This window comes from Ranitomeya imitator, chromosome 6, assembly GCF_032444005.1.
Source record: "Ranitomeya imitator isolate aRanImi1 chromosome 6, aRanImi1.pri, whole genome shotgun sequence".
Lineage (NCBI taxonomy): Eukaryota > Metazoa > Chordata > Amphibia > Anura > Dendrobatidae > Ranitomeya > Ranitomeya imitator.
In genome coordinates, this window is record NC_091287.1 from 490,258,815 (window position 1) to 490,274,828 (window position 16,014).

Consider the following 16,014-nt stretch of genomic DNA (forward strand, 5'->3'; position numbering starts at 1 on the left):
AGGGTGGGGCAGGGGCTGTGACAGTGACCGTAGCGTCTGTTTCAGGGTGGGGCAGGGGTTGTGACAGTGACCGTAGCGTCTGTTTCAGGGTGGGGCAGGGGCTGTGACAGTGACCGTAGCGTCTGTTTCAGGGTGGGGCAGGGGCTGTGACAGTGACCGTAGCGTCTGTTTCAGGGTGGGGCAGGGGCTGTGACAGTGACCGCAGCGTCTGTTTCAGGGTGGGGCAGGGGCTGTGACAGTGACCGCAGCGTCTGTTTCAGGGTGGGGCAGGGGCTGTGACAGTGACCGCAGCGTCCGTTTCAGGGTGGGGCAGGGGCTGTGACAGTGACCGCAGCGTCTGTCCCCGATGATGCTTCAGTTGAATATCCCAGCATGCACTGGGATTCTGAAATAAAGCGTCATCAAAAAGGAAGTGACAAAAATAGAAATGCAGATAGGGAATTTTTAATGAAAGTATATTAGAAATCAGCTTAGATTATTGCACTGACTAGATAGGGATTTAGGATGAAAATGACTTTGCATTCACACCACCCCTTTAAATCCAAGCTACAGATCACTTGTCGTCCCTGCAATCACTAATGACAGGTGTTGGTTCTGGATTTTTTGGGCTTTTAATATATTAATGCGTCAGTGTTGTCCAATCTGTGGCTCTCCAGTTGCTGTAAAACTACAACTCCCAGCATGTCGTCAGAGCATTCATCAGTGCCGCAACTTATAGCAAAGACGAACCTGAGCAGTGTGTAGGCGGGGCTAATAAGAGCAGCTGTAACTCCGCCCCATTCCCTGATTGGCAGCAGTACACGTCACATGACCCGGATCCGAGTTCCGGCAGCGCGGCTGTATGTTTATGTGACGTCACATCCGCCCTTCTCCACATACCCGGAAGTGTGGGTAGATGGCAGTGGAAGTGCCGGGACCGGGTGGCAGCGGCTGGTGTCCGGTGTAAGTTGTGTATCTGACACGTTACTGCCGCGCCTGAGAGCACGTAGCACAGCTAAAGCGGGTTATAATCAGCAGGGCGACCTCCACTAGGCTGCTGGCACTGTATAAAGCAAGCTGGTTACTGCACCACAAAGCCCAGCGTGTCCTGTCAGCCTGAAATCCTCTGCACTGCGCAGCTCCTTCTAACTAGAGGCTGTCTGCCCATATACCCATATCAGGGGGACGTACAGGATGGTAATAAACGATATCTATAACCCTGTATGTAACCCTTCTCATGTACAGCACCATGGAATTATAATACTAATGTTCACACAGATCCGTTCCAAAAACCTCCTTAAAACCTGCCTCATATACTTAGGAAACTTTCCTACTTATTTCTATGGAGAATCCACTTTGCTGGTTATAACCTTTTTTTATTTTCCTGAAAAGGTTTTAAAAAAAAAAAATGCTTGGTGGGGACAAAAGAAGGCACATGTCATTTCTGGGAAGCTTTTCCTTATGTAATTGTCTCCAAACCAGCTACTATCTAATAAAAAGGTTGCTAAAAAAAACTTCAGGAAATGAAACCCCCCACAGAATGTACAAATAACACTAGTGGAACCAAACGCCAAAAAAAAAAAATGTTTAGGTTTACAAAGCTCTAGAGAAGAGAAGCAATTCCTGAAGTGTTTTCTGTGCAAAATACAGATGTTTTGACTGCTGAAAAAAGACGGTGTGAACGTTGAACATATATTAGCCATATACCCTAGAGAAACGGAGAAAAGAGGGAGCCAGCTCTCATTTCAAGGTTCAATAAAAAAATGCCATTTATTAAGTTCATTAAAAATCAACAATAGAAAAATGTAAAGAACAAGCAGAAAATGTGTAGATACTATACTTCTCAAACCCTGGTTCACGGGTTCTTAATTTTGTTATGATTAAGAACCCATGGATGAGAGTTTCAAAGGTGCAACAACCCACATGTGTATTTCTTTTTTTTACATTTTTGTACGGTTGATTTTTAATGAATCTAATAAATGGCAATTTTTTACTGAACCTTGGGGTAAGTGCTGGATACATGTTTTTGTATATCTGCAGCGGCCAGATGTTACAGCATAGTGGATGGGATTTCCAGAAATCCCATGTCCACTATACGGGCACAGGCATCTGCGTCTTTCCAGTCCGCAGCATTTCTATTTATCTTGTGGAGACGCTCAGTCTCCGCAAGATAAAGTTCACCCGTCCAATGTATTGGGCTTGGTGATTCCGCATTGTTTCATGAACACAGCCGGAATCACCGGAGTTCAAAAGCCTGAATACTGACCGTGGGGACATAGCCTAAGTGGTCAGAATGACCGCTACCTCTTGTCACATGACAAACACATGTATTAAAGCTGACATATCAGAATCTAAAATAATATAAAACCCAACAGCAGGCAATAAAGTGTGTTAGTGCAAGAAATAAATACCACATGAGACCCTCAGAAGCATGGCACCTGTATCTTTCCACGTGTATCCGTATCGCCATGTCACCTGTGCCACCCTCATTGGCCAACATGTTTATTACCCGATGTTAGGTTTCATATAATTCCTGATTAGGTATATCAGCTTTAATATATATGTATATGATTTGTTGCACTATATAATTGCACTTGATTCAATTTGATTTTGTGTGTAGCAATATTGTGCTTTTAAGCGTTTTTAACCACTTGTGTTGTTTTTTTTGCTTGGAAACTTAAATCAAACTGTATTTTTCACGATACCCACCAGTGTGCATTGCTATTATTCGTATAGCAGTTCTGTTTTTTTTTTTTTTTCTGGTACGTGCACTTTAATTCCACAAAACTATAGCACCCGTTGATTGCATGTCGGTCGTGCCCATCAATAAGCGATGTCAATTTTGTCATATGAATATACCAGAAAATCTGCAACAGCAGTAAATTACTGTAGGTAAAGCGGAATTACCGTTCCAGATTTTTTGGCACATTTTCTGCGGTGCAAAATGTGATGATATGTTCAAGTTGATGGTGACATTCTTTATCCAAATCCGCGTTTTTTTTTTTTTTAAAGAAAGCTCCAGAAAGTTTCACCTGAAACTGTGGTCCTTGCTGAGGATCAGCACTGCAGATGAGATGTTTTACAAAATCTCATCGTTGCACTTAAGAGGAAATCCACAGTAGAAATTAATAGTAGCGGTTGATTTGAAGTCCACAGCAAATCTGCAGTGCTGTGGCAGTGGTTATTAGTACTGCAAACTTTCTGCTGTGGAAATTCCATAGTGGTATGTCTTATTTATACGTACCCCAGAAATACGTTATGTAAATCTCTGCAGGGTGTTTTAAACATTATGTATTTGGGACTGATTATCTACTTATATTTGCATGCAAATAAATCCACAGGATAAAAAAGTAAATAAGATTGCAACAAATCTCATCTGAACGTTGTTAAATATTTCTGTGCAGAAATTGATCCGCAGTGGGGATTTAAAAATTTGCAGCATTTGAGTTCTCAGTCTAGAATACAGCACGTATTTCAGCATTTTGCCATGAAATTCAGTAGCAAATCCTCAAACAAAAAAAGTGCTGCAAAATCCTCTTGTAAAGCTGGAGTCACACATAACGATATCGTTGCAACGTCAGGCTTTTTGTGACGTAGCAACGATCCCGCTAACGATCTCGTTATGTGTGACTGCGACCAACGATCAGGCCCCTGCTGGGAGATCGTGGTCGTTGGGGAATGATCAGGACCTTTTTTGGTCGCTGATCACCCGCTGTCATCGCTGGATCGGCGTGTGTGACGCCGATCCAGCGATGTGTTCACTTGTAACCAGGGTAAATATCGGGTTACTAAGTGCAGGGCCGCGCTTAGTAACCCGATATTTACCCTGGTTACCATTGTAAAAGTAAAAAAACCCAAAACACTACATACTCACATTCTGATGTCTGTCACGTTCCCCGCCGTCAGCTTCCCTGCACTGTCAGCGCCGGCCGTAAAGCAGAGCACAGCTCAGTTACCTGGGGACTTCGGGATCGTTGAAGACAGTTTCAACGATGCCGAAGTCTTTCCCCTGATCGTTGGTCGCTGGAGAGAGCTATCTGTGTGACAGCTCCCCAGCGACCACACAACGACTTACCAACGATCACGGCCAGGTCGTATCGCTGGTCGTGGTCGTTGGGAAGTCGTTTAGTGTGACTAAAGCTTAACTAGTAAGGAGTTTGTCGCAAATATGCTGTGAAAAAAATCCACAGCAAATACACAATTTTCTGATTATCCACAACGTTCAGACGGTGCATGAAAACTCATCTCTTCAAGAAAGCTTACAACCTGCAATTACCCCGCTATCACCTCACCACCACCGGAACTCCTGCAACCTCCAACCTACTGTCTCCCTCCCCCGAGACTGTAAGGCCGGGTGCCCACTATTCGGAACTGGCAGAGCATGTTCGCTGTGTCTAAAGCACTGCCTTCTATTGAACGCAGGTAAATCTGAATGTGTTCACTGATCCGTGCAGATTCACCCCATCCAATACATTTCTATTGATGTAATTTCTCTTGCGGAGACTCGCGTCTCCACAAGAGAGATTGACATCCTGCGGTCTTGAAAGTCTTTGCGGGTGATCTGCAGGCGACTCTGCACGCATTTCTAGAAATCTCATCCTCTACACTCTAATGGCTGGATGCTGCAGGTTTGCCGCTGCATAAATACGCAGCATCAAACCCGCAGCAGTTCCTGATCGTGGGCATATACCCTAAGGCCGCAAAGGCACGGCCCTCTCTTTTCTTTGCTGTCTGTCATTGTTAGTTTTTTTTTTGTAATTTACGTCTGTGCACATGTACAGCACCATGGAATCAAAAGTGCTCCAAAAAGAAATAATAATGTGACCATAACCTATAGAATCAAGCAAAATTAAAAAGCTAATTCTGCAAAAAAACTTTTAACGCTGCAGAAATTTATTTAGTTCAAGGTGGATTGACTTGAATGAATACTTTTCAGCAAAGTAGTCTGTAAAAGAGTTGGGTCCGTTCAATTTTTAATTATCACAAATGAAACCTGTTGTCGTTCACTGACAGATTGTTTTTGTATTTCGTATTGTCAAAATCTTACATACGTTTTGCAGCAGTCTGTGCTCTGCCTACTAGAAGGGAATGGTGGTCCCAATTTGGGAAACAATATTTACATTAAAGACATCCCCTGTTATCAAGTGCTACCATTCCTTATGTTATTCTTTCCCTAATTGCAGGTAAGAAGACGTTCGCTCCTGGAAGTGTTCCACAATGTTGGAGTCCTATGTGACTCCGATTTTAATGAGCTATGTGAATCGTTACATCAAGAATCTGAAGCCTTCAGACCTGCAGCTTTCTCTTTGGGGCGGAGATGTGGTTCTTAGTAAACTGGAATTAAAATTGGATGTTCTTGAGCAGGTACCTCGTCCGGTTTGGTATTCGCTTCACACAAGTCGTCCATTAGAATATTTCTTGCTGTTTTGATAACATAAAATTGAATTTTGATTACATGTAACCTTTTATTAGAAATTGTGCATTCAGCTATCACAGGAGGAATAATAATGTAGCGTCTGCTGTAAATTCTAAGAATGTTAGAAGTCATGACAGGGAGCGTGAAATCCAATAGGTTATTTACGCAGCCCCAGAAATGATGACTGAGGTTTCCTCTGACAGATAGAGGGCATTATTTAGTGATAATTTGCATTTGATTCATATTTATTTAGTGATAATTTGCATTTGATTCATATCAACTGCATGAGCGTGTGTGTTTTCAGAGTCAAAGGGTGCGCCGTGCACGATTGACAGATTCTCATAGGAGCAATCAATTGTCAACACCTTTTGTCTTTTTTTTACATGAGGCAGAAGGAGTTTTATAGACGGTTTGTAAAGATGTAAAAAAAAAAGTTAAAGTGGTTCTCAACTCAGTTTTCTTTTCATTTGACAGCGGCAAGTAATGATGGTATAGCAATATCAGCAGGTTTCTGGTCGGCGGTGATATTGCTTTAAATCTGTCAAAGACAATTGGAGTGGTAGTGCTAAAGCTTGCTTTGGACAGTAGGGAAGCGTATGCCTTTTAGTGTTCTTTTACCATCATTGCTTACTGCTGTCAAATTTAAAAACTGCGCAAAAACCTTTTTAATAACTTGATGGCACCAGTCTACAAAGGAAAAACATTCTCTTAAAGTGGTTCAGTGATTAAAACATACGTTCTATGGCCTTTAATATTCTGTTTTTGTCACGAGGAGGGGCTACACTTCTCCTTATGGTGTACACCTCTGCTCCTGCAGACATTTTTAATGAGTGAGGTTATTTTGATAGGAACTTGACTATTCATGGGCCAGTTGAATGCGCAAATTGTGGAGGTGACGGCTTTTGTCTGCGGCTCTTTTTGCTCTTCTGGATCACGACTGGGTCTAGGGCAGTGTCTCATCAGGGTCAAATGAAGGAGCGCTGTCTCGCCCTCCACAAATTAGTTGGGTCTAGTAAATTAAATGCTGATTTTTTTTTTTCTTTTGTTTCGTTTTCCCTCTGTCCGTGTGAAAAATCTCTTGTGCACTTGTATATTGACTTACATTTGTCAGTGTTCTGTCTGTAAGTGGACTGTGGTGTACTAATTAGTGCATGCTGACTGAAATAAAATATGTTTAAAGGTAGCGAAAAGAAGAGAATCCTGTCCAGCATTGATGGAGATGAGTAGATAGACAGCACAAGCTGCTGTGCCCAGTGATTGGCTGCAGCGGTCATGTGTGCTGCAGTCATGATGACACCTCTTCAGCCTGTCACTCTGGGTCCAGAGGAGCAATAGAGAACTGTAGCAGGGGTGGGTGAGCATAGTTGATTTTTCTTATTTTTAACTACAGCATGCCAATAGATTAAAAAAAATTAGAAATGGAAATCCCTTATATAAGACACTGGACGTCGGTGCTTTTTCAATGAAAATCAAGATCAACATCATATGAGCATTGTTCTATGTGTGAAAAGGCCAGTAAACAAACCAATGTAAGACAATGGCACAACACAATTTAGATAAACATTTTTCCACATAGACACTTCGTCATTGCGTACATGAATTGCTGCAGATGCTAGTTAAGATCATTTATTTGGCAAAGATGCAAAAAAGGCCATACAGACGCTGTCCATATGGTATCTGTTTTTCATGGATCCATTTTTTTTTTTTAATTGTGAATTTTAAGAAAAATAAGGTAAAAAACCTCCAGACGTTCAGAGTTCAGACCACGTATGGACATGATTTTAGCACGTTAGGGAATGCCATATGGATGAAAATCGTTGCTTTTTTCAGGAGCAAACATGTACGATTTTGCATATACTCATCTAAATCAGGTTTAACACAAAAGTCATCAGGATTTTATAAATTGTTGTTCTTGTATGACAGTGGCAATGCCACCATAATGGCTAGATCATTAATGCTAAATCCAGTCTGAAGTAAGACAATTTGTGTCTGTTAACACATAAAAGTATATTCACATTCAGAAGTACCTTCAAAGATCAGTTCCATACGTGTGAATGGGTTAATTTGCTGAATGCACCCATTCACATGAATACAATCTCCTAGCTGACAAGTGTTGTCAGTATGGACACCGTTCTCTTTTGTCGTTCCTGAAATTAAAGGGGTTGCCAATGTAGGGGTCTCAAGTCTGTAGTCTTGGGTCTGTGACTGCAAACCTGTGAATATTCACTGCTAACACCGTGCCCGCTGTGAGGATTCTCTGGCACTATGACCGAGTGATCATGCGAGTGCAAGTATGCAGTTTTCATACTTCCGGACACATTGCTACTGCTCTTTTCCGGCCTCTCTCAATTCACTTGTATTAATCGAGGCCACACACGTTTAGTCTGCATGTGACCGCATATAATATATACAAACGCATATTTGCAGTCACACGCTCGCCAGTTCCTGACAATCCCTTTAAGCTGGTTACACCTAATTGACATGTTTTTTGTTTAATCTGTTACCACCGCCAGAATAACGTAGTGTGCTTTAAGAAAAATCACTGGAAACCCGACAGACCCCCAATATGTCAAGAGGAAAGCAAAAATGGATTATAATGTTTCCATCCATTGGATCATAAGAGATCTTGACCTCTGCTTGTGCCTTGTCTTAGCGTAAATGAAAATAGATGATTTTTTATGTTTTTGTTTTTATTTTACATTAGCACAAAGCCCAGACCTGTAATGACTGTATACAGATTGTCTAGAAAATGAGATTAGGAAATGTTGGAACATGAACACAGAGCGGAGAGCACTGCGCATAGTGTCAAGTATCAGTTGTGTATTATTTTAGGAAGGAGGAGGGAAATTGGACTTCTCAAATGTTTTAGATAAGGTAGTAGACATAACATTTTTAATAAGGATTATGCTGTGAGGGTGCCAAAGTAAATCTCCACACAGTGAAACGCGTACAAATCTTATTTCTAGCTTCCACAATTTTTATTCTAAGGAGAATATTATTGTTATTATAAAGGTGGTGCTCATCAGTGGTCATTATGTTGCTGATCTAGTGTCCGAGATCCAGGACAGCAGATCGGATGCTTCTCTCTGATCAGAACTCGGACACTTCTTTAAAATAATAAAATAAAAACTTTTGCTTCTAGGACATTTATAAACGCTATTGGCAGCTTCTCCTTTTTTTTTTTTTTTGTTTAAACAAACACACACACAGTTTTTTTCAACACTTGTTGTCTTTTATTTTTTAACTTTTAAGCAAAAGACGCACCGGTCAGATGTTGTCTGTACGTCAATAGGAAAATATTAAATTCACTATAGTGTTTTTTGTATTTAGCTTTTCTTTTTGGTCACGAGTGTTTTTCCAACTGTAGGTGTTTGTTTTATTTCAATGCCTTTTCCTGTGGGTTTCCCTATGAGTAAACAACCACATGTGTGTATGTTTTGTTCTTTTTAAAAAGGAAAAATAATAAAAAGCTTGTAAAAAAAAAAAAAAAAAAAAAAAAAAAAAGTTCTTTATGGAATAGGCAACTGCCAGACAGCTTAGAAATCCACTTATCTCCCTTGAGAGCGATGTGCCTGAGTAAAGGTACCGTTACACTAAACGACTTGCCAACGATCACGACCAGCGATACGACCTGGCCGTGATCGTTGGTAAGTCGTTGTGTGGTCGCTGGGGAGCTGTCACACAGATAGCTCTTCCAGCGACCAACGATCAGGGGAAAGACTTCGGCATCGTTGAAACTGTCTAAAACGATGCCGAAGTCCCCGGGTAACCAGGGTTAATATCGGGTTACTAAGCACAGGGCCGCGCTTAGTAATCCGATATTTACCCTGGTTACCATTGTAAAAGTTAAAAGAAACAAAAAACACTACATACTCACATTCCGATGTCTGTCACATCCCCTGGCGTCCACAGGGTTAAAACTGCTTTCGGCAGGAGCGCTGCTAATGCACGCGCTGCTGCCGAGAGCTTCTCTGCACTGTGTCAGCGCCGGCCGTAAAGCAGCGGTGACGTCACCGCTGTGCTCTGCTTTACGGCCGGCCGGCGCTGACACAGTGCAGGGAAAGCTCTCGGCAGTAGTGCGTGCATTAGCAGCGCTCCTGCCGAAAGCAGTTTTAACCCTGTGGACGCCGGGGGACGTGACAGACATTGGAATGTAAGTATGTACTGTTTTTGTTTCTTTTAACTTTTACAATGGTAACCAGGGTAAATATCGGGTTACTAAGCGCGGCCCTGCACTTAGTAACCCGATATTTACCCTGGTTACCAGTGAACACATCGCTGGATCGGCGTCGCACACGCCGATTCAGCGATGACAGCGGGTGATCAGCGACCAAAAAAAGGCCCTGATCATACCCAGCGACCAACGATCTCCCAGCAGGGGCCTGATCGTTGGTCGCTGTCACGCTTAACGATTTCGTTAACGATATCGTTGCTACGTCACAAAAAGCAACGATATCGTTAACGAAATCGTTATGTGTGAAGGTACCTTAAGTTTTCCCCCAATATAGGCTTAAAATGTAAATTGCATTAGATGATCAGCAGGTTCAGGCAACCCCAGTCTCATGTTTAAGGCCACCTTTAAGAAGTGATCATAGTGCGCGAAGTCTGCGGGGGAGAAATCACACAAGTAGCATCAGTGTGAAGAGAACCCTCAGCAGAATCTGCAGGGAAAGGAAGGAGCGATCACACGCCCACAGACAGCTTAAAGGGGTATTCCCATCTCCAAGATGCTATCCAAATATGTAGTAGGTGTAATAATTATTATAATAGCAAATGAATCCAATTAGAATTGTAATATAATTTTTGATTCACGATGTCTCGTTCCTCATGTCCAGGCATTGTATAGACCTTCGGTATCCATGATTATGACAACTAGCTATCTTTCACTTTATCAGTGGTCACAACCATGGATATCTAAGGTCCTACAATGCCTGCACATGTGGAACGAGACATAGCGAATCAGAAAAACTATACTACATTTCTAATTGGAGATATTTGCTAACATTATTATTACACTAACTACATATTGGGATAGAAACCTGAGATGGGAATATCCCTTTAAGTAAACAATGAAAAGGGAACCCTTGACAGAATGTGCAGGGAAAGGAAGGAGCGATCACATGCCCACAGGAAGCCTAAGTGCAGAGAGAAGGGAAAGCTCAGAAGGGTTTGCAGGGGACAAATCTCACAATGGCAGCATCAGTAGGAGTGTACATGCCGGAGAGAGGAAATCCCTTGTAGGAGGGGACAGTGGTACAACAATGAAGTTGTGTTAGCACCAATAGCCAGTGAGGACCGCAGCAGAATGGAAGCGCACCCCAGTGTATATTAGTTGGAGGGACAAATTCAGATGAGAGTAGTCTGAAACACAGAACAAATTGCAATCTGCTTATCAGGACACCTGAGAAAGGATTCCTGGCCACCTATATCATGTACGTCTTTGTAGCTGCTCGTGTACAACACACCAGTGTTGTCTCTTCTAGGAGTACAGGAATGCCCTGTATGCAGAGCATGGAGCACGGGACTCGTTTAACATAATTATTGGGTTTCAGTGTGAGAACAAAAGGGGTTCAAACCAATACAATCAAAAGTTGAGATTTTTGTATGTCCTTCATTCATTTTTTTTTTCCTTCAGGAACTAAAGCTGCCATTTACATTTCTCAGTGGTCACATCCATGAGTTGCGGATTCATGTACCATGGACCAAACTTGGGTCAGAGTCTGTCGTAATAACCATCAACACTATGGAGTGCATACTGAAATTAAAGGATGGCATACAGGTAAGGCTTTTCATTCTGGTTTCCTTTCTTTGTATTGTGGGTACATGTCTCGCCCCTTGTACAGTTATACAAATTTTTTCTAACTATAAGACAGACTTATCTCAAGGTGCACAGTCCTCTCACTGATGTATTTGATCAGGGCCGGACTGAAGAGGAAACTGAACACGGCCCGCACAGTATTCCCTGTGCTGCCGGTCACAGAACAGCTTACCATAGAACATGGACAACAGGACAGAAAATCATGATCCCTCCTTCCATAATGTCACAGTAATGTGATCAGCAACATGCATGGGAGGAACTTGCAAGTGTTTGAGAGTAAGAAGATATTACTCCTGGAACTGAACTACATATCATTAGCATGTGTAGTGTGATATAATATGCCAGCTGCATAGCTGTGTATGTGTACACGCAGCAGAGCTGTGTATGTCTCTGTTATGCATTCTGCAGTATTATATGTACTGCAGAGTAATGTGTGCGTTTCCACTGCTCATGTAGCAGGGTTTTGTGTGTATCCACTGCTCATGTAGCAGGGTTTTGTGTGTATCCACTGGTCATGTAGCAGGGTTTTGTGTGTATCCACTGCTCATGTAGCAGGGTTTCGTGTGTATCCACTGCTCATGTAGCAGGGTTTTGTGTGTATCCACTGCTCATGTAGCAGGGTTTTGTGTGTATCCAATGCTCATGTAGCAGGGTTTTGTGTGTATCCACTGCTCATGTAGCAGGGTTTTGTGTGTATCCACTGCTCATGTAGCAGGGTTTTGTGTGCATCCAATGCTCATGTAGCAGGGTTTTGTGTGTATCCACTGCTCATGTAGCAGGGTTTTGTGTGTATCCACTGCTCATGTAGCAGGGTTTTGTGTGTATCCAATGCTCATGTAGCAGGGTTTTGTGTGTATCCACTGGTCATGTAGCAGGGTTTTGTGTGTATCCAATGCTCATGTAGCAGGGTTTTGTGTGTATCCAATGCTCATGTAGCAGGGTTTTGTGTGTATCCACTGCTCATGTAGCAGGGTTTTGTGTGTATCCAATGCTCATGTAGCAGGGTTTTGTGTGCATCCACTGGTCATGTAGCAGGGTTTTGTGTGTATCCACTGGTCATGTAGCAGGGTTTTGTGTGTATCCACTGGTCATGTAGCAGGGTTTTGTGTGTATCCACTGCTCATGTAGCAGGGTTTTGTGTGCATCCAATGCTCATGTAGCAGGGTTTTGTGTGCATCCACTGGTCATGTAGCAGGGTTTTGTGTGCATCCACTGCTCATGTAGCAGGGTTTTGTGTGCATCCACTGGTCATGTAGCAGGGTTTTGTGTGCATCCACTGGTCATGTAGCAGGGTTTTGTGTGTATCCAATGCTCATGTAGCAGGGTTTTGTGTGCATCCACTGGTCATGTAGCAGGGTTTTGTGTGCATCCACTGGTCATGTAGCAGGGTTTTGTGTGTATCCAATGCTCATGTAGCAGGGCTTTGTGTGTATCCACTGGTCATGTAGCAGGGTTTTGTATGTATCCAATGCTCATGTAGCAGGGCTTTGTGTGTATCCACTGCTCATGTAGCAGAGCTGTGTGTATGTATCTACTATATGAGTGCAGCAGTGTTGTGTTTCTGTATCAGCTATATGAGTGCCACAGAGCTGTGTATATGTATGTACTATATTAGTGCATCGGTGTTTGTGTGTTGCAGAGTTGTACATACGTATGCAGAGCTGTGTGTGTGACAATGTGGTTAATGTAGAGAAACACTATCCGGAGCTTATTGGTAATAATTAGCTCCCTATACTACTTCAGAGCATAAAAATTATTGGTATTGACCACCACCACTTCCTTACACGCTCAGGGAAGATTTATTAGTGCAAAATATATTTTTTCTGTTGTCTAATCCTAGAGTTATTTTCATCTCTGACTTTTATGATAGCGACAGAAATGATTTCTTCTACACTGTGTGCAGAATTATTAGTCAAGTTGTATTTTGATCCCATGATACTTTTTATACATGTTGTCCTACTCCAAGCTGTTCAGGCTTGAGAGCCAACTACCAATTAAGTAAATCAGGTGATGTGCATCTCTGTAATGAGGAGGGGTGTTGTCTAATTACATCAAAACCCTATATAAGGTGTGCTTAATTATTAGGCAACTTCCTTTCCTTTGGCAAAATGGGTCGGAAGAGAGATTGGACGGGCTCTGAAAAGTCCAAAACTGTGAGATGTCTTGCAGAGGGATGCAGCAGTCTTGAAATTGCCAAACTTTTGAAGCGTGATCACCGAACAATCAAGCGTTTCATGGCAAATAGCCAACAGGGTCGCAAGAAGCGTGTTGGGCAAAAAAGGCACAAAATAACTGCCCATGAATTGAGGAAAATCAAGCGTGAAGCTGCCAAGATGCCATTTGCCACCAGTTTTGCCATATTTCAGAGCTGCAACGTTACTGGAGTAACAAAAAGCACAAGGTGTGCGATACTCAGGGACATGGCCAAGGTAAGGAAGGCTGAAAAACAACCACCTTTGAACAAGAAACATAAGATAAAACGTCAAGACTGGGCCAAGAAATATCCTAAGACTGACTTTTCAAAGGTTTTATGGACTGATGAAACGAGAGTGACTCTTGATGGGCCAGATGGATGGGCCAGAGGCTGGATCAGTAAAGGGCAGAGAGCTCCACTCCGACTCAGATGCCAGCAAGGTGGGGGTGGGGTACTGGTTTGGGCTGGTATCATCAAAGATGAACTTGTGGGACCTTTTCGGGTTGAGGATGGAGTGAAGCTCAACTCCCAGACCTACTGCCAGTTTCTGGAAGACAACTTCTTCAAGCAGTGGTACAGGAAAAAGTCGGTATCGTTCAAGAAAAACATGATTTTCATGCAGGACAATGCTCCATCACATGCCTCCAACTACTCCACAGCGTGGCTGGCCAGTAAAGGTCTCAAAGAAGAAAAAATAATGATATGGCCCCCTTGTTCACCTGATCTGAACCCCATAGAGAACCTGGGGTCCCTCATAAAATGTGAGATCTACAGGGAGGGAAAACAGTCCACCTCTCGGAACAGTGTCTGGAGGCTGTGGTGGCTTCTGCACGCAATGTTGGTCGTAAACAGATCAAGTAACTGACAGAATCTATGGATGGAGGCTGCTGAGTGTCATCAGAAAGAAAGGTGGCTATATTGGTCACTAATTTTTTTGGGTTTTGTTTTTGCATGACCGAAATGTTTATTTCTAAATTTTGTGCAGTTATATTGGTTTACCTGGTGAAAATAAACAAGTGAGATGGGAATATATTTGGTTTTTATTAGGTTGCCTAATAATTCTGCACAGAAAGTTACTTGCACAAACAGATATCCTCCTAAGATAGCCAAATGTAAAAAAACCCCATTCCAACTTCCAAAAATATTAAGCTTTGATATTTATGGGTCTTTGGGTTCATTGAGAACATAGTTGTTGACCAATAATAAAGATAATCCTCTAAAATACAACTTGCCTAATAATTCTGCACACAGTGTAGTTCCTGACCATCAGAGGTGCAGATACAAAAGTAGTTAAGTGCAACTATACTGCACAGTTTGCTTAATTCCCATAGAAACAAATGGGTGTTTAAAGAAACTATGCAGCAAAGCGAGCTATACTGTTTCCGTAATTCACATAAATTTGTATGGGAGTTGTGCTGGGACCTGCAGTGATGAGCAGAATGGAGATTTCTCAGTCACTTCATTGGAAGACACAGGATCCCTGAGTTATATGCAGACATACATCTGAGGCCGGGATTACAGACAGCGAGATACGGCCGAGTCTCACAGGTTAAAACCAAGCTCTGGCACCGGCACTCCGGAGCGGAGCGTGCAGCCGCACAGCAATACATGGAGCCGCACGCTCCGCTCCGGAATGCTGGTGCCAGAGCTTGGTTTTAACCTGCGAGACTTGGCCGTATCTCGCTGTAGTGTGATCCCGGCCTTAGTGGCAGCCTCCAGGTGGTAGCATATAACCCATGGTTACTTTTTCCTCCAGTGAAGGCTACGAGTTGGTGAGTGCCAAAAATCTTTGTTTTTAAATCACCGGCGGGGCACTTTTGTTTGTTACAAAATGTAGAGACACAGCAGATGCCTGACTGCCACTCCATTCATCCTCTATGAGGCTACTGAAAAATGCAGAGTGCAATGCTCTGCAGACACACAGGTTATGAAAGGATCGGTGGTCCAACAAGCGCACTGTCACTCCATTCTAAAGGGGATAAAAGTGATTTGTTCTGCAGATCGATGTGGATTCCTGCTGTCAGACCCCCACTGATCAACAAACTATCATTCTCTTTTAAATAACGTATCCACAGGTGATAATTGTATTATTTCTGGTTGTCAAAATGCTGGTTGTCAAAAATGCGTCCCTCAATCCAGCTACCAAAAGTATTGATAGCCGTCGCAGGGATAGCTGAAGTCGTTCCAGACAGCGCCGGAGTCTTCACCTTCCTGGGACCCGGATAAGTAAGCCGGTACAGGCACCTAAAGCTGCTTTTAACTCCTTTCTGCCCTTGGACGGAATAGTACGTCCAAGGACGGAATAGTACGTCCAAGGGCAGAACCCCCGCTTTGATGTGGGCTCTTGTGGTGAGCCCGCATCAAAGTCGGGACATGTCAGCTGTTTTGAACAGCTGACATGTGCCCACAATAGGTGGGGGTGGAATTGCGATCCACCCGCAACTATTACCTAGTTTAATGCCGCTGTCAAACTCTTGACAGCGGCATTTAGCAAGTGCTTCCGGCAAACTGGCTGGAAATGCGCGCAGCGGTGACCCCCGTCAGGTGATCAGGGGTCATCGGAGCGTCGGCATGACAACCAGAGGTCTCCTTGAGACCTCTATGGTT

General features: G+C 43.0%; 1 protein-coding gene across 1 annotated transcript in view; it reads left to right on the forward strand.

Moving 5' to 3' along the window:
• Window positions 1–861: 861 nt before the first annotated feature.
• The window catches only part of VPS13B (vacuolar protein sorting 13 homolog B), a 1,386,889-nt gene continuing 1,371,736 nt past the window's right edge, over window positions 862–16,014 (forward strand). The window contains exons 1-3 of the mRNA XM_069731647.1: window positions 862–942; window positions 5,163–5,343; window positions 11,031–11,174. Of these exons, the coding sequence (XP_069587748.1) occupies window positions 5,197–5,343; window positions 11,031–11,174 (291 nt within the window). The 5' untranslated portion in view covers window positions 862–942; window positions 5,163–5,196. The remainder of the gene's footprint in view (window positions 943–5,162; window positions 5,344–11,030; window positions 11,175–16,014) is intronic.